This window comes from Erinaceus europaeus, chromosome 18 (genome assembly GCF_950295315.1).
Source record: "Erinaceus europaeus chromosome 18, mEriEur2.1, whole genome shotgun sequence".
NCBI classification, from domain to species: domain Eukaryota; kingdom Metazoa; phylum Chordata; class Mammalia; order Eulipotyphla; family Erinaceidae; genus Erinaceus; species Erinaceus europaeus.
In genome coordinates this window covers 35,471,112-35,498,812 of record NC_080179.1, presented here as the reverse complement: position 1 = coordinate 35,498,812, position 27,701 = coordinate 35,471,112, and the positions used below count along the sequence as shown (strand labels likewise).

General features: G+C 41.9%; 1 protein-coding gene across 4 annotated transcripts in view; it reads right to left on the bottom strand.

Moving 5' to 3' along the window:
* The window catches only part of ACVR1 (activin A receptor type 1), a 157,707-nt gene that overhangs the window by 64,121 nt on the left and 65,885 nt on the right, over nucleotides 1-27,701 (bottom strand). For 2 of the 4 annotated variants that reach the window (XR_009545966.1, XM_007524295.3), the window contains exons 2-3: nucleotides 26,059-26,206; nucleotides 12,717-12,792 (exon numbers count right to left, since the gene is read on the bottom strand). Coding sequence is in view for 3 of the 4 variants with exons in the window: in XM_007524295.3 (XP_007524357.2) it covers nucleotides 12,717-12,783 (67 nt within the window). In the remaining variant the exon portion in view is untranslated. The remainder of the gene's footprint in view (nucleotides 1-12,716; nucleotides 12,793-26,058; nucleotides 26,207-27,701) is intronic. The other 2 variants (XM_060177902.1, XM_060177903.1) reach the window with 1 other exon arrangement.

Sequence of the window (27,701 nt, the reverse complement as noted above, 5' to 3'; positions counted from 1 at the left end):
TAAAGTGACACTTAACAATCAACAAAAGGTGAGTAATAGTCCCAAAATGTGGAAGCTCAACAGTACACTACTTAACAACTACTGGGTCAAAGAGGAAATTAAGGATGAAATCAAAATGTCTTGAGAGTTAAATGAAAATGAAGACAAGCTATCAAAATATTTGGGATACAGCGAAGGCAGTACTGAGAGGGAAGTTCATAGCAATGCAAGCACACATTAGGAAACAAGAAAAAGCACAAACAAACAACATGATTGCACACCTTAAAGACCAAGAAGAAGAACAAAGGAACCTTAAAGCAACCAGAAGGACAGAAATAATTGAAGTTATGGCATAAATAAATAACATTGAAAATAAGAACACCACACAAAAGATCAATGAAAGTAATTGTTGGTTCTTCAAAAGAATGAACAAAATTGACAAGCATATAGTCAGACTCACAAAACAAAAAAGGGACAAGACCCAAATAAATCGGATCATAAATTAAAGGGGAGATATCACAAGAGACACCACAGAAATTCAACACATCATGCGAGGCTTCTATGAACAACTATATGCCACCAAGATAGAGAACCTGGAAGAAATGGACAATTTCCTAGATACCTACCAACTTCCAAAACTAAGTAAAGAGGAACTAGATAACATGAATAGACCCATCACAGCTAATGAAATTGAAACAGTTGTCAAAAAGCTTCCCAAGAATAAAAGTCCTGGTTTAATACAAACGAATTCTACAAAACCTTCAAAGAAGAACTAATGCCTCTACTTTTAAAAGTCTTCCAGAAGACTGAAGACACTGGAATACTCCCTTCCAGCTTCTATGGAGCCAACATCACTCTGATACCAAAAGCAGACAGGGACACAACCAAAAAAGAAAACTACAGACCAATATCTCTGATGAACATAGATGCTAAAACACTGAACAAAATTCTAACCAACCAGATACAGCAGTATATTAAAAAGATTGTTCATCATGACCAAGTGGGGTTTATCCCAGGCATGCAAGGTTGATTTAATATACGTAAATCAATTAACGTGATCCACCACATCAACAAAAACAAGACCAAAAAACACATGACCATGTCAACAGATGCAGAGAAAGCATGACAAAATACAACATCCCTTTATGATCAAAACACTACCAAAAATGGGAATAGATGGAAAATTTCTCAAGATAGTGGAGTCTATATATAGCAAACCTACAGCCAACATCATACTCAATGGTGAAAAACTGGAAGCATTTCCACTCAGATCAGGTACTAGACAAGGCTGCCCACTATCACCATTAATATTCAACACAGTGTTGGAAGCTCTTGCCATAGCAATCAAGCAGGAACAAGGAATTAAAGGGATACAGATTAGAAAAGAAAAAGTCAAACTCTCGCTATTTGCAGATGACATGATAGTATACAAAGAAAAACCTAAGGAATCCAGCAAGAAGCTTTTGGAAATCTTCTGGCAATACAGTAAGGTGTCAGGCTACAAAATTAACATTCAAAGTCAGTGGCATTCCTCTATGCAAACACTAAGTTAGATGAGATTGAAATCCAGCAATCAATTCCTTTTACTATAGCAACAAAAACAATAAAATATCTAGGAATAAACCTAACCAAACAAGTGAAAGATTTATATACTGAAAATTATGAGTCACTACTCAGGGGAATTGAAAAAGACACAAAGAAGTGGAAAGATATTCCATGTTCATGGGCTGGAAGAATTAACATCATTAAAATGAATATACTACCCAGAGTCTTATACAAATTTAATGCTATCCCCATCAAGATCCCAACCACATTTTTTTAGGAGAATAGAACAAATGCTACAAATGTTTATCTGGAACCAAAAAAGACCTAGAACTGCAAAACAATCTTGAGAAGAAAGAACAGAACTGGAGGCATCACTCTCCCAGATCTCAAATTGTATTATAGGGCCACTGTCATCAAAACTGCTTGGTACTGGAACATGAATAGACACACTGACCAGTGGAATAGAACTGAGAGCCTGGAAGTAAGCCCCCACACTTATGGACATCTAATCTTTGACAAAGGTGCCCAGACTATTAAATGGGGAAAGCAGTGTCTCTTCAACAAATGTTGATGGAAAAAAAATGGGTTGAAACTTGCAGAAAAATGAAACTGAAACACTATATTTCTCCAAACACAAAAGTAAATTCCAAGTGGATCAAGGACTTGAATGTTAGACCAGAAACTATCAGATACTTAGAGTAAAATATTGGCAGAACTCTTTTCTGCATAAATTTTAAAGACATCTTCAATGAAAGGAATCCAGTTACAGAGACTAAGGCAAGTATAAGCCTATGGGACTACATCAAATTAAAAAGCTTCTACATAGCAAAAGAAACCAATACCCAAACCGAGACCCCTTATAGAATGGGAGAAGATCTTTACATGTCATACATCAGACAAGAGTTTAAATAACCAAAATATATAAAGAGTTTGCCAAACTCAACCACAAGAAAACATGAGGAGAGGACATGGGCAGAATATTCACCACAGAAGCGATCCAAAAGGCCCAGAAACACATGAAAACATGCTCCAAGTCTTTGACTGTCAGAGAAATGCAAATAAAGACAACGATGAGATACCACTTCACTCCTGTGAGAATGTCATTAAGTCAGAAAAGGCAGCAACAACAAATACTGGAGAGGTTGTGGGGTCAAGGAACCCTCCTGCACTGCTGGTGGGAATATAAATTGGTCCAACCTCTGTGGAGAGCAGTCTGGAGAATTCTCAGAAGGCTAGAAATGGACCTACCTTATGATCCTGCAATTCTTCTCCTGGGGATATATCCTAAGGAACCCAACACACCCATCCAAAAGATTTGTGTACACCTATGTTCTTAGCAGCACAAATTGTAATAACCAAACCCTGAAAGCAACCCAGGTGTCCACCAACAGATGAGTGGCTGAGCAAATTGTGGTATATACACATAATGGAATACTACTCAGCTACTGAAAAGGGTAGCTTCACCGTTTTCACCCGATCTTCGATGAATCTTGAAGAAATCATGTTAAGTGAAATAAGTCATAAACAGTAGGATGAATATGGGATGATCTCACTCTCAAGCAGAAGTTGAAAAACATGATCAGAAGAGAAAACACAAGTAGAACTAAACTGGAGTTGGTGTACCGCACCAAAGTAAAAGACTCTGGGGTCGGTGGGGGGAGAGTACAGGTCCAAAAAGGATGGCAGAGGACTTAGTGGGGGTTGTATTGTTATGTGGAAAACTGAGAAATGTTATGTACAAACTATTTTATTTACTGTTGAATGTAAAACATTAACCCCCAATAAAGAAATTTAAAAAATAAATTAAAAAAGACCACCACCAGACACATGAAAAAAATGCTCCCAGTCATTGATTGTTATAGAAATGAAAATAAAGACAATGAGATACCAAGAAAAAAAAGAAAGACAACAATGAGATACAGAAAGAAAGAAAGAAAGAAAGAAAGAAAGAAAGAAAGAAAATATTTCGTGCATTTCACTTGTGACCTAAACAAATCGGCAACCTCAAGTTGGTGTAGGTAAGACTCTGAGTGCAATTTAAGATAGCCACACCTCCATGCCAGCAGGAACACACTGAGAATGATTTCAATGGCAAAAGCTGGACTAGTTTCAGTAATGAAATAATGTATTTAATTATAAGACAAAATGTAAAATAAATATCTACAAGTTGATACTGGTATCTGATTAAATAACTGGGTAAGTTAATAAATAAGGAACAAGATATAAATCTGCAAAATATTCCAAATAGTATAATCTCATCCCTTAAGTGTGAACTGCATGTGGTAGAAATGGAAGGGGAGTAACTCTGAGGTGCCTAACCCCAGGGCTAACCCTGTTAGGAAAGAAGACTTTTGGAAACTACCAGCCAAGAGGAGCTTTGGGTAATATATGGCTAAATGTAATGTAATATCCTAGATGGGGTCACGAAATAATATAAAATCATTAGATAAAACTAAGGGAACTGAATAAAGGGGGCTGGCTGGTGGTGCTCCTGGTTGAGTGCACCTGTTACAGTGCGCAAAGACCCAGTTTCAAGGCCCTGATCCCCACCTGCAGGGGGAAAGCTTTGCAAGTGGTGAAGCAGGGCTGCAGGTGTCTCTCTGTCTCTCTCCCTATCACCCCCTTCCCTCTTGATTTCTGCTGTATCTATCCAATAAATAAATAAAGATAATAATTATTTTTAAAAAATATGAAAAAAGAAAATCCAATTGTAAAAGGCGGGGTCATAGCTCAACACATTGGAGCAGTTGAATCCCTGGAACCACATACACCAGAGCAGTGCCCTAGTCCCTCTCGATCTCAGAAATGAAGAGTGAGTGAGTGAGTGAGTGAGTGAGTGAGTGAGTGAGTGAGTGAGTGAGTGAGCATCTTGGGAAGTATTTGTAGCTGGTATCATAGGGTTTAAGGCCTATTAGTGAGCAAAGTGCTCTACACACCTCAACCTTCTGCCCTCTGAATCTTACCTGATGGCATGTCAATGAAATTTAATTTATTTCAAAAAATATAAAGATTAAAACAATGAGAAATGAGCCACCAAGTTAGCACTGGGATGTTTCTCTTACAGTCACTGATCTCTTCAAGAGCCTCCTGAGTCCTCAATGATGAGAAATTCACAGAAAGATTCACCCTCCCCTCCCAAGTGGCCAAAAGGGGCACCTCTGTGAGCACCAACAGGAAGCCTATGGACGTGACCCACCTTCCTTCCATTCTTTCCAGTTGGGTGATTGAGAAGGTCTAAGTGGTCGTGGCTTTCAAAAAACTCAAATCAAATCAACCCAAAAAATCATTCAAAACACAGCACTATTTTTTAGGATAAACCAAAATCTCTTGCAAAACACAACTATTAAAAGTTCATTCTTCCTTGATAGAATACAATGTAGCCATTGTTTGCAAATCTAACAGAAGGAAGTCAACTTAGCTTTGGCCCATTTCTGAAGGGGCAAAATGCCCTGCTAAGTGTGTCTTACAGCCTACACCTGTTAATGCCCACAGGGACACAGCAGCAACCAAACACGGAGCTTCTGCCATAAAAAGGACTTCTCCATCACAGCTAAGAGCAGTATTAGAACTTGATTAGTCTTATTAATGAGAAGGGAAAGGAAGGATATGTGGGTAAATTAGGACTCAAGCGCTCTTCTCTGTGAGAGCAGCTACAGCTGTATAAATAATGAAGATTGGTAGGAGAGACAAGAAAACAAGAGGAGGAGGAGAGAGGAGGAGGGAGAGGAGGAGGCAGAAGAGAAGGAGGTGGAGGAGGAAGAGAAGGAGGTGGAGGAGGAAAAGAAGGAGGTAGAGGAGAAGGAGGAAAACTACCCAGATGGCTTCAGCATTTCTGCTATCTGTTCTTAATTCATCCTTTCCAATAGGCTGGACTAAGCTGGATCCCAGTTTGCACCAGACAAAATCTGAATATATATGTCACTAACTTGGAGCACCAAAGAAAAGTCTTTAAAAAAATCATTAATGATTGAGAATTCATGTGTCAAAGTATACTACAAAGAAGAATAAGGCAAGTATAAACCTATGGGTTTATAACTATGTAAACTTAAGAAAGAGTTTGAACCAAAACCAACACATCCCCTAACCAGTCTCATGAGAGGATGATCGTGAGGCCCATGGAAATAGCAAACTCTGAGCAGCTAGCTCAAGGCCTGGCAAACACTGACCCTCAATGAGTACTAGCCGTGAGCATGACAAGGGAGTCACTGTAGGCAACACTTCTGACTTGCTGGTTCTCTTTCTCTCAAGCATTCAGTGTTCCACAGAACCTAAGAAACACTTTGCAGCACACCCCTACTAGCTAAACTACCAAGATCATCGTTGGAAACTGTTACTTCAACAGTTGTTACTCATTTCAATCAGCACTGAAGAGGCATTAGGAGACAAATGGGAAGCGATTATTTTAATAGACTAAGAAGGCAGTACCTGACAAAAATCCATCAGGGCAAACTTTCTATGACTTTCTCATTTAGGCTCTAAGAATGTCATCTCCTTCTGCTGGAGCAAAATCAATAAGGTTTGAAAACTGCTCTGCAGCCAGACATGGGTCTGCTTCCTCTTACACTTGGTCATTTAAGTCTCTGTAGTCGACAATTAGAGGGCCACTATAAAGATTGTAGTTATCTGCCCTGTTCTTTACTTCTTCTGGTTAAGTATTCTGTAACTGACATTTGTTTTATGACTAAGGTTGATTAGAAGAATGGACTATAATTAGGGGCTCTTGGTGTTTTTTTCTTTTTTTTTAAGATTCCTAGTAAATAGACAGAAACAAAGAATCTTTTCAGAGTCGGCTACTGGCAGTTAACAAGGAGTTCAGTCACAGAAGGAAGACAGGACTGAAGTAACCACTACTAAGATTAGAGTCCTGTGGGCTGCAACACTCACTGGGGAATCTGTTCAGAAACAAAATCAAACAAGACAGAAAAAGAATTCCTGTAACTAAAGGACTGTGTGTTATCTCCCAGAACTGTGAGCACACTAGTCGTGGCAATGTATTTGATGGCAGCACTTTGGTGGCGGTCTCTTAACCTCAGCCAGACTAGCCCGTGTGACTGACTACACATCATTACCAGGGCAGTAAGATGCTGCTGGCTGCATTCTTCAGGAAGCTCCAGGGTTCTAAATAAAGGGCAAGCACACAAACAAAAACATCCAAATGGCATTTTGGGTGTTAATGTTGCTCCACAGATGCTTTTGCTCCTCCTCTTTCCCTTTTTTTCTCCAACTCATTCTCTATTCAAACTACATTTCTACCTCGATTTCTATTCCACTCTATTTTTCTTTCCTTCTTTTATTTCTTCCCCCCCGCCTTTCTCTCACTCTTTTTGCCACCATGGTTATCACTGGCCAGTCCTAAGACTCCACTACTCCCAGCAGCCATTTTTCCTTTTCTTTTCATTTTGTTTTGATTAAGACAGAGAGAAGTTGAGAGGGAAGGAGCGAGACAACGGGAGAGAGACAGAGAGACACCTGCAGCCCTGCTTCACCACTTGTGAAGCTTTCCCCCATGCAGGTTGGGAGCAGGGGCTCAAACCCCTGTCCTTGAGCATAGTAATATAGGTGCTTAACCAAGTGCACTACCACCCAGCCATCTCTACTCTTTTTCTTTTCTTTTCCTTTCTTCCTTCCATCCTTCCTTCCATCCTCCCCTCTTTCCTTCCTTCCTTCCTTCCTTCCTTCCTTCCTTCCTTCCTTCCTTCCTTCTTGTTATCTTTATTGGATAGACTGCCTGAAATTGAGAGGAATGGGGAGACAGTGAGACAGAGAGATACCTGCAGCCTTGTTTCACCACTCATGAAGCTTTCCCTCTACAGGTTGGGACTAGGGGCTTGAACCTGTAGCATGCACTCAACCAAGTGCACCACCTCTCCACGCTTTTTCTATTATGCCTATGCCACAGGTCCACTCATGATATCAAGTGAAACCCAAAGGGAATGTTTAACACCATACAAAACATATAGTGTACCTAGGGAGGGACATGGTATTGGGAGATAGTGTATTCTACAACATTCTTTAGATTTATCTAAAATGCCCCCCGCCAACTCCTAGAAAACTCACCTGCTCCTGTCTCTAGACCCGGCCCAGTGTACCCAGTGTACCCTGGAGGATGAACTTCAGCTTATAACTACTAACAGACCATCCAATCTCCCCAGCCCACTTCTTCTGATTGATTTCTTCAGCCCTGATTAAAACATTTCCAGCCCCATTTAAATTTGCCATGAGGGATCTTCATTCCATAGCTTCTTGGCACTAATTAAAATAATTGTAATATTACTGGATTTTCTTTTTTAGTAGCATAGACTACTGCTCTATGGAAACTGAAACTGGCCTACAATTTTCTCTACAAGAAACTTAGTGTGAGTCACACCCTATGATTCTAAATTTTCATCATTATAGAAAGAAATCGTGTAAGATTCACAATTTTTCTGTCTTCACCTTTCTGTTTGTTTTCAGCACAGCTCTCACTGCATGTTTCAGAAGCTCCGAGACCAGTGTCTTAGAAAAACACAGGGAAATGGATGTGGAAAGGTGGCTGGAGCAGATAAAATATGAACTGAATAATATAACAAAACAGACTTCTGGTACATTAAGCAATACATTTTCCAGAATGTTGCCTACACTGATTTGTCAGATTATGATATATACCTCCTTGGAAGTATATTAAGTCTACACAGCAGGTCTTAACAGTCCCTGAGAACTTGCATCCAGACTGTGATTCTGGGAACAGGTGCATCCTATTGGGTGCTGATTCATCACCTGGCCACAACAAAGCTGAGAGTCACGTGCTAAGTACCACTGTTGGTAAAAAAAACCTTTGTAAAATAATGTGTGCACTGCCCAGTGAACAATAAAGATTACTGGCTTCAAGTCCTATAACCACTGCAGACATGCAAACATCTAGTATTAAGGACTGGGAATAACAGGAAGTTTCTGGCTCATGATAATCCTGTTTGTTCTTCTTTTTTTAATTAATTAATTATTTTATAAATTGCGACCTGCATGAAAAATCGATTGTCCTGGTGGCTGCTTTGTGTGTGTGTTTTGTTTTTTCCTTTTCTTTTACTTGATAGGATAGAAAGAAATTAGGAGGGAAGGGGAGATACAGCAGGAGAGGATGAGAGACACAGAGACACTGCTTCATTGCTTATGAAGCTTCCTCCCTGCAAGTGGGAACCAGGAGCTTGAACCCTAGTGCAAGCTCTTAGTAATGTGTGCTCAACTGGGTATACTGCCACCTGGCCCATTTAAGGTTCTGGACAGCAGTAATACCACCCCACATTGCTTTTTGTGACTGAAAGAGGTGGGGAGAGTGCAGCAAGAATGCATGTAGGAGCAGGGATGTCCAGCTAGGGAGGCAACTCAGTGATTGAGCACAGGACCTGCAGAGTATCAGGCACCAGAGTCAATCTGCTAAATGCCAGAACCAAACAGTGTCTGGTCTCTTTCCCTCCATCTCATATGAACAAGTGATTCCTAAAAACAGCAATAGAGCACTGTGCTACAGACTCCAGTGGTCCTGAAATGTCTGAGTACAATGCAAGTAAAAATTAGCATCTGCCCACAAAATTCGACTGTCCCATTGAGTAATTTGTATCTGAAATGTTTAAGAATAATTCACTGAACCTGATTTCTGACTCTGTTACACCTGAAAACACAGAGTACAGTGCTCATGGGGTAACGCAGCCAGCAGAGCATGTATCTGACCAGCTGTGAGCCCAGAGTTTAAGCCCTGGGACCCCACAAGGCCACAAGGACACCCAGGGGAAGTCTCACGGCTGGTGCAGTAGTGTAATGCTATCTCTACATATCTGCCTGCTTTTATCTGTCTGCAAATGCATATACAAAAATGAATGATAAATCATCCCAGGAGCAGGAGAATCCTGTGTATCTTCTATTATCTTGACACATATTATATTTTCCCAAAATATAGAACTATTGTGTAAGTCAAGGGACAACCATGTCCTGTTTTGTTAGGACTAAACCAAAACTTGTTCACCTTTTATGAATTCTAGTCACTGCAGGTAGAAGCATTACTGGTGATGAAGTCGCCAATAGTACCAGATTTGCCTCAAAGACTTCAAAAGTTATTACCTATACAATTGCAAACATGTATATTCTAGTTGTACTCATGGCTGACTGTAATGAAACATAGTACATTTGTCTGTACACTGTTTTGTTATCATAGAATTTTTTTTCTCACTATTTCAGAAAAGGAATTATATTTAATCTTTTAAATGTGTGTGTATGGATGAGGCAGAGTACACAGTAATTACACTTTACATGGGGGGGGGCGGTTGGTGGGAGGGAGGGGCTAAGGCACCACAGGAAAAGTTCCTTATCTCTCTATCTGAATGAAAAAATGGTTGTCTGGGAGCAAAGAAGTTAAACATGGGGAACTTCCTGGCCTGAGGAGGGAGAGAGAGGGAGGGAGGGAGGGAGGGAGGGAGGGAGGGAGGGAGGGAGAAAGGAAGGGAGACAGGGAGAGAGGAAGGAAGAAAGAAGGATGGCAGAAAGAAGGAAGCAAACAAGAAAGCAAGGAAGAAGGGAAGGAAGAAGGAGGGGAAAGAAGGAAGGAGGAGAGAGTCAAAATATATTATCAAATATCTTTTTAAAAAGAGGTTTTCAGGAGTCGGGGCCGTAATGCAGGGGGTTAAGCGTACGCTGTGCAAAGTGCAAGGGCCTGTGTAAGGATCCCAGTTCCAGCCCCCCTCCCCACCTGCAGGGGAGTCGCTTCACAAATGGTGAAGCAGGTCTACAGGTGTCTATCTTTCTCTCCTCCTCTCTGTCTTCCCTTCCTCTCTCCATTTCTCTCTGTCCCATCCAACAACGACTACATCAATAACAACAATAAGTACAACAATAAAAAAGAGGTGCTCATATGCAAACAAATTAATCTAAATATGCACTACACCTTTCACAAAACTAACTCAAATTGACCTAAATGCAAGATGCAAAACTAAAAAACTCTAATTCATAACAAAGAAAAACTCCTAGGTGACTGAGTATGTGGCAATGATGTTTAGAGCTATGAGCCATGAGGGAAATAATTAGTATGTTGGGCTTCAATAAAATTAAAAACTTCTGCTCCGTGGAAGACAATGTCAAGAGAATAAGAAGACAGTATTGCAGCCTGGCAAAAACTATAGGCAAAAGATACATATGGTCTATCTTCAAACACCCAAAATACACAAAAAGCTCTTACAAGGCAATAGTAAACAAACAACCTGGTTAAAAAATGGGTGAAAGACCTTAATAGGCATTTCACCAAATAAGATCTAGAGTGGCAATCAAGTATATGAGAAGATGGACAGCGGCATCAAATACCAGCAGGGAGATGAGATAGCACTACATGCCGATGAGCAAGGTCAAGCCACAGAGCACTGACTACCCCACATGCCAGCGGGATGGGTGGCAATGCAGCTATCACTCAGTACTTGGTACTGGCAGAAGTGCAGCACCACACAGCAACTCTGAAAGACAATCTGCAGTTCCCTTTAAGGCAGGCACACACTCCACATCACCTAGCATGACAATCCTTGGTGTTTACCTAACGGCGAGGAAAACTTGCACATACAGAAACCTGCACACTGGCATTTAGGGCAGCTCCCTCATAGCTGTGCTAACCTGGAAACAACTAAAACATTCTCCAGTAGGTGGGTGAGTGATCCAGGCTACCTCCAGAGGAGGGAATGCGAGTCAACACTTGAGAGAAGTGAGCTGCTGACACATGCAGGAATACGGCAGGGCCTTAGTGGCAAGAGAAGGAAGTCAACCTACAGACTTCGTTTTCTCACCTGATTCCAACTACGTGACATTCTTAGAATGCCAACATTTGGGAGAGACAGTAAAAGAATCAGTGGTAGTTAAAGGATGAAAGACAGAAAGGGGTGAATAGAGAAGAAAGATTTTAGGGCAGCAACTATCTTCTGTATGGCACTATGGCCATAGATACACTTCATTTTACAGCCTTCAGAACCACTGAAGACACAAATTAAGACAGGAAGCTTGCTGCTCCCAGCTGCTACAGAGACAGGAACTGCCCATGCCTCCTTGCACCTGTTGAGGGTGGCCCAACTCTCTGGTCAATAAGGACAAGCAAACCTACAGAACAGATCTCAAATAACTGGGGAGCCTGCAAGCCCTGCATGACTGCTGGTCTGTCCCAGATAGTGGGGGCAGTGGTGACAGTTCATCAGCTGCGTGGATTTGGCTATGTGGATTCTTGCTGACAATGGGGAAGCTACAGGTATGCGGGTCCCTGTGGGGACATGGGAGGTCTATACCTTCCCTTCTCTCATTTTTGTTGTGAACCTGACAAGCAGCTTTAAGAAAGCCAAGCCTTAAGAGGGAAAAGACTCAGTCCAGGAGGGAGAGCAGAAGCTGAATTGCTGAACCCTCAGGAATGAGGTCGGGATCTCAAGTTCACTCTCCGGCATCACATGTGACAGAGTGATGCTCTGGCTTTGGTCCCTAGCACCATGAGTGAGAACAACAAAGTCAAACTAAATGAGACTCCATGGATGGTGTGGTGATGCTTCTTCCTAGCCCCCCCCCTCTCTCTCTCTTTCCCTCACTCCCTCCCTCCCTATCTTTCTCTATCTCTATCTCTATATCTCTATCTCTATCATCTCTCTCGTTCTCGGTTTTATAAAGAACACAAGGGGTATGTATTGACCTGCCAACACCCATGCCCAGCGGAGAAGCAATTACAGACGCCAGAACTCCTACCTTCTGCACCCCATAAAGAATTTTGATCCAGAGTCCCAGAGGGGGAGAAATGTTAGGGGAAGATGACCAAAGGACTCTGAACCCCAATTCCATCAGGGCCTGGAGAGAGAAGAGGAAAGGGGGAGGGACATATGGATGTAATAATAGGTGTAGGTGTGACTTGGAATGGAAGAGAATATGGGTCTCCCACCCAAAAAAGGGCCAAACATATACAAATATAAACAGATGGTTATAGAAATAATAGTTGGCCAATATCTCTTGGGAGATGTACTACTACAGCTTCCAACGGAGAGACTGCGAACTCAGACCTCTGGTGGTAGGAATGCTGTGGAGCTGTACCCCTGTTGCCTTCTAATTTTGTAAATCAATCTTAAATCACACAAAAAAGAACATAAACTAGTTCACAACAAACCAAACAACATACAATAGACTTATGTGACCCCAAAGAGCCAAGAGCCACTTACCTTCCATGCTTGGGGCAGGGAAAGTAATCATCATTAGTACTGGGAGAATCATGCCTCCATCCACCATGGCACAAAACTGTAGAAGAAGAACAAGAAGTAAGACAAAAAGCACTGCTCTGTAGAGTGACAAATTAAATTAAGCATGCCATCTTAAAACTGTCACTTGAGCTTCTTTTTACAAACCCTGTTCAAATATGTTGACAAACCCTGTTCAAATATGTTGCCTTATTTCTTGGTACACTTAAACACATATCCTTCCGAGGATCTAAACAAATCATCTTAAGAAGTTCATCAGATTACCTCCTAGTGGGAGACACTCTAGGGACACTTTCTCTGAGTCTAAATGCTTACAAAGACCCCATAAGGACATGAAGCATTCTAGCTGCAATGCCAGGCAATCCCAAAGGGTAGAAGGCTGGACTTTTCTTATCCCACCAAATACAAATTTGGCACTAAATAAAACCTCTGAGAAGCATGAATACACTATTCTGAAATGATATTAAAGATTAGGTGACTGAATAATTAAAGTCGAACCCTATATTTGAACATAATTTCTTTAAGATTGGGGGCTGAGTAACCAACAGGAGATGTGGCCCAGAGCAGGGGCAGGGAGAAGGGGTCACAGCACATCTGTGACAAGGCAATGGGTTCCTACATTAGCTTCAGGCTCAACAAAGAAAAGATACAACCAAACCTCAATAGCATAAATGGATAGTTATATGAAATTGTAACCAAGATAATCTAAACTGCCTGTTTTGAATTATGAATTGGGGGCTGGGCGGTGATGCACCTGGTTAAGCACATATAGTACAAACCACAAGGATCTGGATTCAAACCCCCACTCCCCACCTGCAGAAGGATGCCATATCACAAGCAGTGAAGCAGATCTATAGGTGTCTATCTTTCTCTCTTCCTCTCTCTCTCCCCCTCCTCAACTTTTCTCTATGTTATCCAAGAAAAATGGAAAAAATGGCCACCAGGAGCAGTGGATTCATAGTCCAACCAACCCCCAGTGATAACCCTGGAGGTAAATAAATAAATAATTATAAATTGACACTGCCCCATGACTACAGTGGCATCAATCTATCTGAGTATAAGAACTATAATAAAAAGAAAATCCAATCTGCATAACTCCTGCAAGATTGCAGGACCAGTCAATACAGCTGTTAAGACTGGTAGAGAACAGCATGGCATAAGGGTTATGGCAGGGTGTGGGGGTGCACACTTGTAACAGTAGTGGGGACTGTGGGATGGAACTACACAGATGTCACACACATATACAGAACCATAACCTTATAAGTCACTGTCAACTAACAAAAATGTAAAAATTAAATGATCACTAACAAAAATGTAAAAATTAAATGAAGTGACACCCTGGAATGGAGAGATAGTGAGTGCAGTTTGATATATAGAACTTGTATGTACCAGGTCCCAAGTGAGACCTCAAACACCACCCAGAGCCAGAGCGGTGCAAAGCTCAGTGCTTCTAGATGGAGAGTGGTCTAAGGCAGATCATTTCTAAATATCCTATCTGTTTTAATAGCAATAAAACTATTGCCCTACTATTTTTATAAACTGAAAAAGTATAGTATGCCTTCCAAAATAACTTTATAAATAGTAAGGAAAAGCAGTATTGTTGTACATTTTTACAAAATTTCTACAGCATTTGGCTTAGTAGAAAGCAAAAGATTCTCATACATGGTCCTGTATTTAATGTATCATCTCATGTTTTATTGGTAGAAGTATGTACAGTAGTTGCAGATATACACAGGAAGAATCTCACAGAATCCCTGAGAAAGTATTCAGATCTCGAGAGAATCTTGATCCACACTTTGTGAAGCACCATATTACTCCTTAAATGATTAAATAATGGACAGTATCAGATATTCCAGGCTAAGCACTGACAAAATGTTTAGTTCCCAGGGTGAGAAATCTCATTAACCTCTCTAACAGTAAAAAAGAAGTAGTAAGTCTGTCATCAAGAAGGGAAGTTTGGTTTGTCTCATATGTAGAATGATAACTACATAAATACTAAATAACATTTTATATGGATTTTTCCTACCCTTCCATAGTTTCCAATCTTGTAATTCTCTCCAGGACATTCTAAACAGGTTCTGAGAGCCGCTGCCAGTTTACAGTACATACTAAATGTCTTTAAACAAGATGAACATTTTTGTGAAGAAGATACTCAACTGCTTATCTTCTTCAGGTTCAATCAAATCTTTATATACCGTGTGACAGCAACGCTCTTGGGAACCACTATTTCCCTAATAAAACATAAAGAAATAAAAAGCAAATAACTTGTATAATGTCCTCTGTCCAAACTTCCCAGCTGAGAAATCAGAGGGTCCTGGAGGTTACAGACTACCTGCTACCTGAAGGCCCGGAGGATGAATGGCTTGTGCTGTGGATACCACCTTCTTTCTGTTCTCAGGTAAAGCTCTCTGTCCACCATGACTAAGAACAGGAGGAACACAGCTAGAAAGGAAGTAAAGAGCTCCTTTTCCTAAGCGGGTGCCTTTTCTTACACTACCTGAGGCCTCTGCTCTTGGGAGATTATTCCCTTGATATTTTCCCAAAACAGAGCACATCACCAGAGCAGAGGAGAACAGCCTCCCAGGTCCCATGACACTGTTCAAAGCCATTTCTAGACGGGGCTGATATTCAGTGGGGGAGCTGCAGTGGCACTCAGCTCCTGAAGTGTGTGGGCTTGAGACCAAGTTTGGCACTTCTTCTCATCACAACTTCACAGCTGGATAAGGTCACAAATATACTGCAGTATGTTACCAAAAAAAGAGAGAGACATTTTGACACTGATCATAAAAAATATGACTAATAAGATATACTGTTATATTCAATTTTTAGAATTCATACTAAACGCTTTAGTTCATAACCAATTATACAAGGAGAGAGTATTTGGGTTAGGAAAATGTCAGCTAAGGGATCGAGCAGTGGCGCACCTGTTTAAGTGCACATATTACCATGCACAAGGACTGGGTTCAAGCCCCCAGTTCTCCCCTCCCCAGAGCTCTGACCCACTAGGGAAAGACAGAAACAGGCAGGGGGTGTGAATCGACCTGCCAATGACCATGTCCAGCAGAGAAGCAATTACAGAAGCCAGAATTCCTACTTTCTGCATCCCATCTGGTGGTGGGAATTATATGGAATTGTACCCCTCTTATCCTATGGTCTTGTCAGTACTTCCATTTTATATTTTTAAAAAAGTTTCACATATAAAGAAAAAGAATTTGGGCCCATACTTGCAGAGGGAAAAAGAATTGGAAAGCTTCCAATGGAGGGATGGGACATGAGACTCCAGTGGTGGGAACTGTGTGGAATTGTGCCCCTGTTATCTTACAATCTTGTGAATTATTAAATCAGTAATAACTTTTTAAATAAATAAAATAAGTTTCATATGCTCTAGAAGCTCAGCTCATCCCCTTTGTAGCCGGCCCCTGGGTAGGGTGAGGGCAGCCCTAGTATAGAGGGAGAGCCTCGACAGCACAGCATGTGGCTTCTCCTGCTCACCTCACTCCTGAGTTCTTCCTCAATCCATTTCCCAACATGGAAGCAGTAACTGGTATAAATCAGAAACATGTGGCATAAGATCAGACTCAGTCAAGACAAATTATGCACATGCAACTTTGAGTGAGGGTAGACATGCGCCACCCACCTCCACTAGAGGGAAAGAAAAAAAGACCAAGTGTAGCCGAGTGGCAGCTGCTCTGTGATCACTAGGCAGAAAGTAGCTGCAAGGTAGCCTGCTCCAAACAGGGGGCCTAAGGCCAGGTGAAAAGTGTCTGGCTGTCAGTGCTATAGACACTGCAAAACAACTACAGTGAAGCCATCGTTCCCCACAAGGTAGACTGGGGTCTTGTCTTCAGTTCATAAGTGACCTTGAAAACATGTAAGGCCACACTATCTGAACTGAACACACTGCTTGGGCTGGGTTTTCTCTAGACTTCACTGCTGCTGGTGGGGTGTTGCTCTTAGAACCTTAGCAAACGATCTGCTCTTTCAGGATAGAGGAATACACGTGGCATCTCTCACAAGTCCTACAGAATGGAGGCCTCTGGACTAGCTCAGTCTGAGGCCTCTGGAAATCCTGGGTTACTACAAAAGTCACGGTGCAACTTTCTCTATACAGAAGTGAGCCAGGACGTTTCCGACAGGCCAATAATGACAGGCTATTCTGGTGAAGAGCTCCAGTACTCACCTTCCAGCTATGGTAGAGGGACTCACACAAGATGTGGTTTGAAAAGGGAAAGAAAGAAAAACTAACAAAGTCTAGGGGCTGGGTGGCAGTGCACCTGGTGGAGCACACATGTTGCAATGCCCAAGGACCTGGGTACAAGGTCCCTGTCCCAGCTGCAGGGGGAATGCTTTGTGAGTGGTGAAACAGGGCTGCAGGTGTCTCTCTCCTGCTCTAGTTCCCTCTTCCTCTCAATTTCTGGCTGTCTCTATCCAATAAATAAGTAAAAGACGATGAATATTTTTAAAAGAATTTAAAATATTAAAAAATGAAAGAATATAATCTATAAAAAACGGGGGGGGGGCAGATAAGACTTAATAAAATCAAAACAAATGAAAGGTTGAAGGTGGGCTCCCTGAAAGAGCCAAAGAATCCCCAGAAAGCTCACTCTGATCACACACCCAGTGAGGTGGACTTGGCCATACCTCTGCCCAAATGCAGATAAGAACCTGTGGAAGCACATGCGATTGATTCTAAAGGCATTCTGATTCCTCACTCCAGGGCTAACTGGCACCTCATGACCGGCTGTATTCTGACAGCATGGAAACTGCTTCTCGCCTTCCACCTGGTGCTCTGCACCAAGGAGCCTGTATCTCCGTACACCACGGAGCCTGTATCTCCGTGCACCAATGAGCCTGCATCTCTGTGCACCAATGAGCCTACATCTCTGTTCACCAAGGAGCCTGTATCTCTCTGCACTAAGGAGCCTGCATCTGTCTGCAACCAAGGAGGCTGCATCTGTCTGCACCAAGGAGCCTGCATCTGCCTGCACCAAGAATCCTGCATCTGTCTGCACCAAGGAGTTGGCATCTCTGTGCACCAAGGAGGCTGCATCTGTCTGCACCAAGGAGCTGGCATCTGCCTGCACCAATGAGGCTGTATCTGTCTGCACCAAGGACCCTGTATCTCTCTGCACTAAGGAGACGGCATCTCTCTGCACCAAGAAGGCTGCATCTCTGTGCACCAAGGAGCCCGTATGTCTCTGCACCAAGGAACCTGTATATATTTGCACCAAGAAGCCTGCATCTCTGCTGTTTCCATGGATGAGACCTCATCATCCCAGCTGCTCTGTTCTACTTCCCTAGCCAACTCAAACTCGCTCTTCTCCCTCCAGTTAACAAACTTCCTGGAACTTTTTCTTTCCCTTCTTTTTTAATCTACTGACAAGAAGAGCCATCTCACCCCCACAGCTTACACACACACAGCTTACACACACACACACACACACACACACACACACACACACACCCTTGTGAATCATCGAGGGCTCCTTAAGTCACACCTGCTCAGGTCAGATCTCTACCTCATTTTGACTTCCCCTTTGGGTGAACAGTGAGGACTTGTCTGCTCTCTGCGTTGTGCACACATTCAGGGCACCAGCCATCTGACCCAATTCCAAGGTTAATGTGACTGACCAACCATAACATGAAGGGGTGAATGAAATGGAAGAGAAATCAACTCCAGCAAGGCCTTGCTCCCCACGCCAACAAATCCCAATGGAAAGAGAAACTATCCCTTCAGTACTGGCCTTCTTTCCCTCCACACCCCTCCCATACATTCAGGCCCCTTGTTGCCTCGGACTCCAGCCTCACCCCTGCACCACCGTTCCCTACACAGCTTCTTCACCACAGTTTATGCTGTGAGGTACGCTTTAATCCCTACGCCTCTCCACTCCCCTCCTTCTCCAAACACCACCACAGCAGCAGAAAAGACTCAGAACTCACAACAACCTTGTCTGCATCCCTGTGCCTGGTGTATAGCCAGCAATCACAAGCATTTTTAAGGTACTTATTCATGTGGGCAGAGGAGCCAAAGAATCACTCAGGCACATGTGATGCCTGAGGACAGATTTAGGACCACATGTAGGAGGTTCCAACTTTCCAACAAGTGTATCCACTCTGCCTCTTCCCGGGCCAACTTCTAAAATGTTCCAGTCTGTGTCTACACTGATCTGACATGAGAGGGAGGTGACTTTAGCACAACGGGCTAAAGGTTATGACCGGGTATCCCATGCCCTAGGTGTAATACAGTAACCACAGGACACTGAGATCTATTCCAAGATCCTGTCTGTAACCTGGGTTTCAGACTTGAAGGGTGTCACCCAAAAGGAACAGCCGAACCAAAAAAGCCGGTGAGCAGCTGCTGAGTGTGCCAAATGGCTCCCTGTAGACACTATGACACCCAGGGTCTCCAGGTGCAGACACCAACTGATGCACCCAGAAGCACGCCCGTGACCTCCGAGGCAGCTTCTGAGGCTTGAAAACACATCTACAAGTCAGATGCTTCCCTCCACCCAAGTCTGCTTAGCACTTCCTGACACCATTTGGAAAGGCATGTGTCCATGCTATTTATACCCCAGAAGGAGCCCCAAAGGAAAGAAGTGTTGGGAGTAGAGTCTGGGTGATGGAAGCTAGGGACACAGCTGGAGGTTGCAACTAACAAGCTGCACCTCTGAAGACCAAGACACTTGAAATGTCTCCACCATCTATGTAAATAAGTCAGTACCAGCTGGCAATGGTGTGTGACACCAGGGAATTCTGCCTAAAAGCTCAGAGCACTGAAACGTTAGTTACTTAGTCCCTCAGAAAATTCCTACAGGTGACACCATAAATAGCAGACAGATCACTCTAATATAAAATTATGGGATAACCCATCAACATTCTTCCTTTAAGAGGCTTCTCTTTGTGGTCCCAACTGTAATGTGATTAATGGAATTCTCTCACAACTTAGCTTGAGATATGATTTTGCCAGTCAAGTAGCCAGAGCAGAGTCAGATAACTGGTATGACTCAATAGACACACAGCTGTTCACTTAAATATATCCATCAAAAGTCTAAATAGATCATGGGAAAGGAGATGGGCCATGGGAACAGGTTCAGAGCTCAAGCTGAACAGGCAAGTTGGCTCTGAAGGAGCCACAATGGGGAATTGGGAGAAGTGGAGGGAGGGGAGGTGGACCCGGACAACAGATGGAAGGAGACCAAGAGGCCAGCATCATAACAATACATGCACCAACTCACCTAACTAAAGGAGCAATGGGAGATTCACATAGAAATAAGTGTACTCTAGTGATTGGGGAGAAATCTGAAATGCAGGATAGAAGCCATGCTCCTAACATCTTGCTTAACAAAGGTAAAAGGATTCCTCTTATAAATATCATCAAAACATGGACCAATGTTGGCAGACAACCTCACCAATATGTCCTAGAACCCCACCTCCCCATAGCCCTGCCCCACCAAGGAAAGACAGAAATAGGATGGGGGTGTGGATCTACCTGCCAACACCCATGTCCAATGGAGAAGCAATTACAGAAGCCAGAACTCCCACCTTTTGCACCCCATAATGATCCAGGGTCTATGTTCCCAAAGGGATAAAAAATAGGGAAGCTTGCAATGGAGGGGATGGGACACAGAACTTTGGTGGTAGGAACTGTGTGGAATTGTACCTCTGCTACCTTACAGTCTTATGAATCATTATTGAATCACTATTATAAATAAAAATAATAACAGCATTAAGACAGAAACCCTCCATAACAAGTTTTGTCTATACCTTTAATATAGTCCCAACATTAGCAGCTGGCTTTCTTAGAGTGTGATAGATACAATTATTTTAAGATTTGATTATTTATTATACCACACACAAATATCAAAGGCCTATAAAATTAAAAGGGGAAACACTATCCCTATGAAAAAAAAAAAGAAAGAAGAAAAAAGTCTAAAGAGTTCTTTAAAAATAGGGTGATTCTTGAACCTGTTTGTTTGGCTATATATGTTAACTCTTTTTTCAGCCACCAGGTTCCAGATGCTAATATGATGCCAACCGGACTTCTCTAGGCAGATGAGCCCACCAATGTGTCCTGCAGGCCCCACTTCCCTAGATTCCTGCTCCACTACAGAGACAGGATGGGGGTATGGATCGACCTGCCAACACCTATGTTCAGTGGGGAAGCAATTACAGAAGTCAAACCTTCCACTTTCTGCACCCCATAATGACCCTGGGTCCATACTCTCAGAAGGATAAAAAATAGGGAAGCTATCAGGGGAGGGGATAGAACACAGAGTTCTGGTGGTGGAAACTGTGTGGAGTTGTATCCCTCTTATCCTATTTTTTTTGTCAGTGTTTCCTTTTTAAAAATAGAAATTTTAAAAATAAAATTTAAAAATAGGGTGATTCTGATACACATAGCTGACACATCAATGAAAATAAATTGATATCCCAGAAACAGACCAAAAAGGAATATTGGAATTTATAGTAAAAAATCAATCAAAGAGGAAAAGTTGGGAGTCATGAGGACTAGCTAATGTGGCAGAAGCTACTAATTTTCTTTTCTTTTTTTTTTTTTTTTGTTATCTTTAGTTATTGGATAGAGACAAGCAAAAATCAAGAGGGAAGGGGGAGATAGAGAGGGGGAGAGAGACAGAGAGAGACCTACAACATTGCTTAACCACTTGCAAAGCTTTCCCCCTGCATCTGGGGACCAGGGGTTTGAACCTGGGTCCTTGGCATTGTAACGTGTGCTCAGCAGGTGTGCCACCACTCAGCCCCAAGACTGCTAATTTTCTACAGAAACCTCATGCTGACCTCCTAGTGAACATGCTGGTGAGCTCACTGCCCATCCTCCTGAGTTGACTATGCTTGTCTGACTAGGTCCTCACTAATGAAAGGGAAAGTGATGTGTCCAGCAGCCAATCACTAGACTCCTCCTACGCCCTTAACAATGAGAAGTAGATAAGTGAGCAGCCCATGTGTGACTGTGCAGACAGCCACAGAGACAACCAGCAGAGCAAGAAGACAGACAAAGGTCCACAGTTATGGCCATTCCAATGAGATGGTTAGCTTGCACTGGGGCTGTTTAGTGAGGGGGGAAAGCAGCTTCTTGTGGACCATAGCATATTCTAGTTCCTTGGCTATGGCAGCACAGACTCACCCTAATTAATATAGCACCAGAGAAAAAATAAGTTAAATTCATACCTAACATTCCAGATAGACCAAAGATTCAAATCTAAATAAAGAACTCAGGGCACCAGCACCACAAAGAACTGTGAGGTAAATTTTTAAATCTAGGACTAGAGTAGACCTTCTACCTGTTATATAAAACCCTCAAGTCACAAGCATTTTATTACATACTTGTTTCTACACAAAACTAAATACACAACAAAGCAATCATTATTTTAAAACATACAGCCAACTGGGAAAAAATATAAGCGTTACATGTCACAAGGAGCAAAAGGTGATGAGAGTAATTTGTTGATGTATAAAACGTACCTACAAATGATTAATTAGAAGATCCATAAACCAGTATTTAAAAAAAAAAACAGGAAAGATAAGAACTTAAAGGACAGAGAACAGGATATACAAATGGCCTTTAAACTTATGAACAGTTGCTCAGTGTCAATAATAAAGGCTACAAAATGCAAATTAGAATTACATAGTGCTGTCATTTCTCCACAGATCAATCTGGCAAAGAACAAACCTACTAGTTTGGTGACCTTTCCTGTGACTGTCCAGGGCATGAAGAAGTCCTTCATCATGGGGGAGACCTGAAACTCTATAAGCTACAAAAACATAGCAAGTTGGCAATAAATGTCGACCCATGTTAAGATGCATATGATCTTCAAGCTGGAAAGGCCACTGGAGAGGGATATGGCAGATGCATTCAGACATTTAAAATAATGTATGAGCAAGGTCACTCCTTATTCACAACTATCGTCCTGGAAAAGCTCTGTATGGCCACCAAAACACTGGTTAAGTAAATGACCAAGATTCCCCACAAAGGAGTACTAATCACCTATTAAAGAGTGAATGAAGTACTAGTAAGGAAAAAAACTTCCAAGGGAGATTACTTCAGTTAAAAAAAAAAGAGTTATGGTCTATATTACTATGATTTATGCAAAAAAAAAAAAAGCAATGATCTATTAGCTATCAGGTAGGCATTAAATGGTCCTTGAAATCTCTGAAAAAGGAAATACAGAAGGACTGGGCACCACAGCACAGAAGAGCTGAGCAGAACTCTGACCAAAAAGCCAACAAAAAACAAGGAGCTGGCACCAGCAGCTGCCTCTCAGAGAAGCTGGGCAATTGGGAGCTGGAAAGGAAAGACTTATCCTTCATTCTCTACTCTTGTACCTTTTTCATTTAATATTCACCCTTTATCTTACTCTTCTGAAAATAAGTAAAATAAATACAAGTAAAATAAAAATAAATAAAATGACAAAATTCTTTCCCAACTCCATAGATCTGAACATTTCCTATGATTCTCGCTATCGGCCACACTAGAAACTACTGAGCTGAACAATTTTAACCCTGTTCCATAATTAGAAATAACAGGGCTAGCTATGAACTAACACCATCAGCTCCTCCTGCTATCTGACTCCCTCAGATAAATAAATACATCTGCAAACATAAAGTTAATCTCTTAGTTCCACCCCAGTTATTCATTACTTCCTCTCAAACTGATTCAAGTTCATGCCACCATAAATGGACATGAAAGTGTCTCAAACTGTTCTAGGGCTAATAGCCAAAACTAACAACTGGACTGATATGCTGATGTAGTCTAGCGCTAAAGAAGCCCCTTCCAGGGCCCCCAAAAAGGGAAAATATGAAATAACTGTCACCTTAGCAGTTATCCATCACCTGCTTTGGAAAATAAAAACTCACACCCTTACTGACCAAAAGTCTAGTGTCAAAAGTCATAGTTATTTTTTTTCTTTCTCTGAATGTGAAAGTTTTCCCTTACATGAGAACTGATTATCATATTCAGCCTTACAAGGAACAATAAGAGTTTCTTACTTAGAATAATTATTTAGTGTGCTTTTGCTTTAAAAAAAAATCTACACAAAAGAAGAAATATTCAGAACATAGCAACTAAAAGAAATACAAATGTAATATAAAATGAGTAGTCATGTCCCATCAATACTTACATAATTATTATTTATATATAGTTATCTTACCTTAACAATTCACCCTCATATACTGTTTGTATATGAAAACATTTGTGTGTGAAAAGGAGTGTGCTCCAAATAATCAGTTATGGATAAAAGAGAGAAGGAAAGAATTTTTTATCTTTTTAAATGTCTTTACATAAGTATATTTTACATACAGTTTAAAATATGTACCCTTATAAAAGTAAACTTTTAGTATACTGTACTGCTTGAGAATAATCAAAGATAAATTTTATAAGAAAAATAGTTTGATAGAATGACAGGTTCAACTTTCGTTTAAGAAAAAAGGCTCCTACCTCACCAATATATCCTGGAACCCCCTCCCCAGAGCCCTACACCACTAGGGTGAGACAGAGACAGGCTGGGGGTGTGGATCCACCTGCCAACACCTATGTCCAGCAGAGAAGCAATTACAGAAGCCAGAACCCCCACCTTCTGCACCCCATAAAGAATGATGGTCCATACTCCCAGAGGGATAAAGAATAGGGAAGCTTCCAGTGGAGGGGATGGGGCAAGGAACTCTGGTGGTGGGAAATCTGTGGAATTTTATCACTCTTATCCTGTGGTTTAGTCGATATTTTCTATTTTTTATTTTACAAATAAAGAAGGGAAACTTTGCTGTCATGACCATGGAACAAACATTGTCTTTACACACTGGCTACAGCCTAGAGTGAATAAGGCCAAGAGTGAACCTGGCTTTAGACGATGAGTTCTAGAGGGTCCTCATGAATGACAATATAAGCCCCGTTCTGGTACAGGACGTTGACAGGACAAACAGGTCTCCTGGAGGAGGAAGAGTTATGCTCTTTATACTTGCTGTTCAATTTTGCTGTGATCCTCAAAGGCTTTTAAACCTGGGATATGTAGTGACTCTACCAAGTAGAAAATAAATAAGAAAAAGCATTTTATATGTAGTGCAACACTAAGTAGTATTTGAACAACATGGTAAAACTTAAGGAATCCCCACCCCCCAAAAAAGCCTACCTTCAAATAAATATAAGAATTACTAGGGGGGTGGGGGTTGGTATACCTGGTTGAGTGTACATGTTACAGTGCATAAGGACCCAGGTTTGAGTCCCTGGCCCCCACCTGCAGAGGGTAAGTTTCATGAGTGGTGAAGTAGTGCTACAAACGTCTTTCTCTCTCCCCCTCGCTATCAGCCCCTTCCCTCTCGATTTCTGGCTATGTCTATCCAATAAAAAAAGATAATAAAAAAATTTTTTAAAGAAATATTAGGTGGATTAAACCAAAGTAAAGGATGGGGGAGGGTTGTTCAGGCTCTGGAACTTGATGGCAAGGAGGACGTGGGCTGGGGAGTGGTTGGGTGGGGGGGTTAGAGTGTTACATGGAAAACTGAGAAGTGTTACGCATGCACCAACTACTGTATTTACTGTTAACTGTAAACCATTAATCCTGGGGCCGGGTGATAGTGCACCTGGTTGAGCACATGTTACAATGAGCAAGGAAGGACTCAGTTTCGAGCCCCAGTCCCCACCTGCAGGGGAAAGCTTTGCAAGTGATGAAGCAGGGCTGCAGATGTCTCTCTGACTCTCTCCCTCTCCATCACCCCCTACTCTCTCGATTCCTAGGTGTCTCTATCCAATAAATAAATAAAGATAATAATAAAAAGTAAATAAACCATTAATCCCCCAGTAAAGAAAAAATATAGGGGCCCACAGCAGGTTAAGCACACATGGCACAAAGTGCAAGGACCAGAGCAAGGATCCAGGTTCAATCCCTGAGGCTCCCCACCTGCAGGGGGGGGTCACCCTACAGTGGTGAAGCAGGTCTTAAGGTGTCTATCTTTCTCTCCCCTTTTCTATCTAAGCTCCCCTCTCAATTTCTCTCTGCCCTATCCAATAAAAAAAGGCCACCAAAAGAGGTGGATTTGTAGTGCTGGCACACAGAGTCCTACTGACTGGAGGCAATAAATAAATAAATAAATAAATACAATTTAAATAAATAAAATTTTTAGACCAGATACTAATTTTCTGAGATTGGAGTCACAGAAAGCAACAAAGCCATCACTGTAACTAGAAGCCACCATGTAGATTTGATCTCTGCCACACAGAATCAACAGAGGTGATTTGCTAAGACAGCTCTGCTGCAGACAGGCAACGCAGCTGAGCTCAGGGAGCTGAGTCAGCTACCTTAGAGCTGGCTGTGGCTCATATCTTCCGAATTCCTTGCAGGGTGTCTCCTCCTTCCCAGGGAGCCTTCGGGAGGCAGAAGCGGGGCTCCAGAGACTTCCAGTGTGTGGAGTTCTCCAGTAGTTCTTGCTGTGCTGCTCCCAAAAGACTGCAGAAGGGGGGAAAAAAAAACACATCTAAGCCAAAGAGAACTGGGCAGTGTGACTGCTGGCTGGAGGAAGTGCATATTTGACAAGCCTTTCAATCCCCACCACAGAACTAAAGTCGACTTTAAATTGAAGCAGATTCGGAAAGGGGTGGAAAAACACTTATGAACAGCATGCTGAGGTCATAGAGCTATCATGGTCTTTAAATATTGTTCTAGATGATATAAATTCCAGTGAGGCTTAGACTTGGTAAGGTTTTTTTCTCAAGCTGCTTTAAGGATCATGTTAGCCTGTTACAACATTTTTTAATGCCTTTGTATAGATAAATTAGTGTAGTTACTTGAAATAATAATGAACAGTTTCAGAGCAAGTGGGGTGCAGTGCACCCAAGCAAAGGACTCTGAGGAAGAAGGGGAGAGGAGGATGGAGAGGGAGCCGGGGTCCTGGTGCATGATGGTAGAACAGGACCAAGCTGGGGCTGAGAGGGTTTTGCAGACCCCTGTCCTGGGGAGGTGAAAGTTTGTACATGTGTCAACTGTACTGTGAACAGATGATATAAATAAATAAATAAATAAATGTTTATTTGACATACAAGCCACTCCCCAGGCCCAAGACCACCCCTAAAGGTACCCCATGTCCCAGATCAACCAGCTTCTGATCTACCCACCTCCATATGACTCACTTCTGTTCATCTTCAGCCCTCAGTTCTAGTTCAAAGGCTCTTGAGGCAATGTGCAGAAGGAGAAGGAGCACACGTGCGGGGGGAGGGAAAGGCTCTAGATAACTCACAATGAAAAGCCTCCCAAACTCCCTTTCCTTTAGGAAGACTTGAAAAACATCAACATTTACCAAAGGAAGGGGAAATTTTTCCTAAGGACCGAACTTCCCCACTCACATCAGTAACACAGAACACTGAAGAATATACTCCTTTTGGAAAAGTCATGTCTTTTGTTGACATTAGAGAACATGTTGCCAAGAAAACTTTGCTGTAAATGCATCTGAGCAGAAAACAAGCCCCACATACAAGCATTCCCAAATAATGGTTTAGAATGCCTGCATTGTGACCTTAAATTCAAGGGAAATAGTTCAAATATTCACTCTTTTCTTGCTTCAGCTCAAGCTGAAGTCCACAATCAAGCTGAAAAGAAAAACCAAACAACTAAAAGACCCACCCCCTGGAGAGGAGGAGCAGAAAAGTGACACTTTTCAACAATCATTCAAAATCCACCCCATTGTCTGGTGGGGAGACAGAGAAGGCTAAGGGAACAGATTTCTCTCTTTTTTTTTTTCTGCTAAAAATGTTTAATATGAACAGGCAACTAGAACATAATTTTTCTTTTCTTTTTTTTTTTTTTGTCTCCAGGGTTATTGCTGGTGCTCAGTGCCTGCACTACGAATCCACTGCTCCTGGAGGCTATTTTTTCCCTTTTTGCTGCCCTTTTCGTTTATCATTGTTGTCATTTTTTATTATTGTTATTGTCATTGTTGTTAGATAGG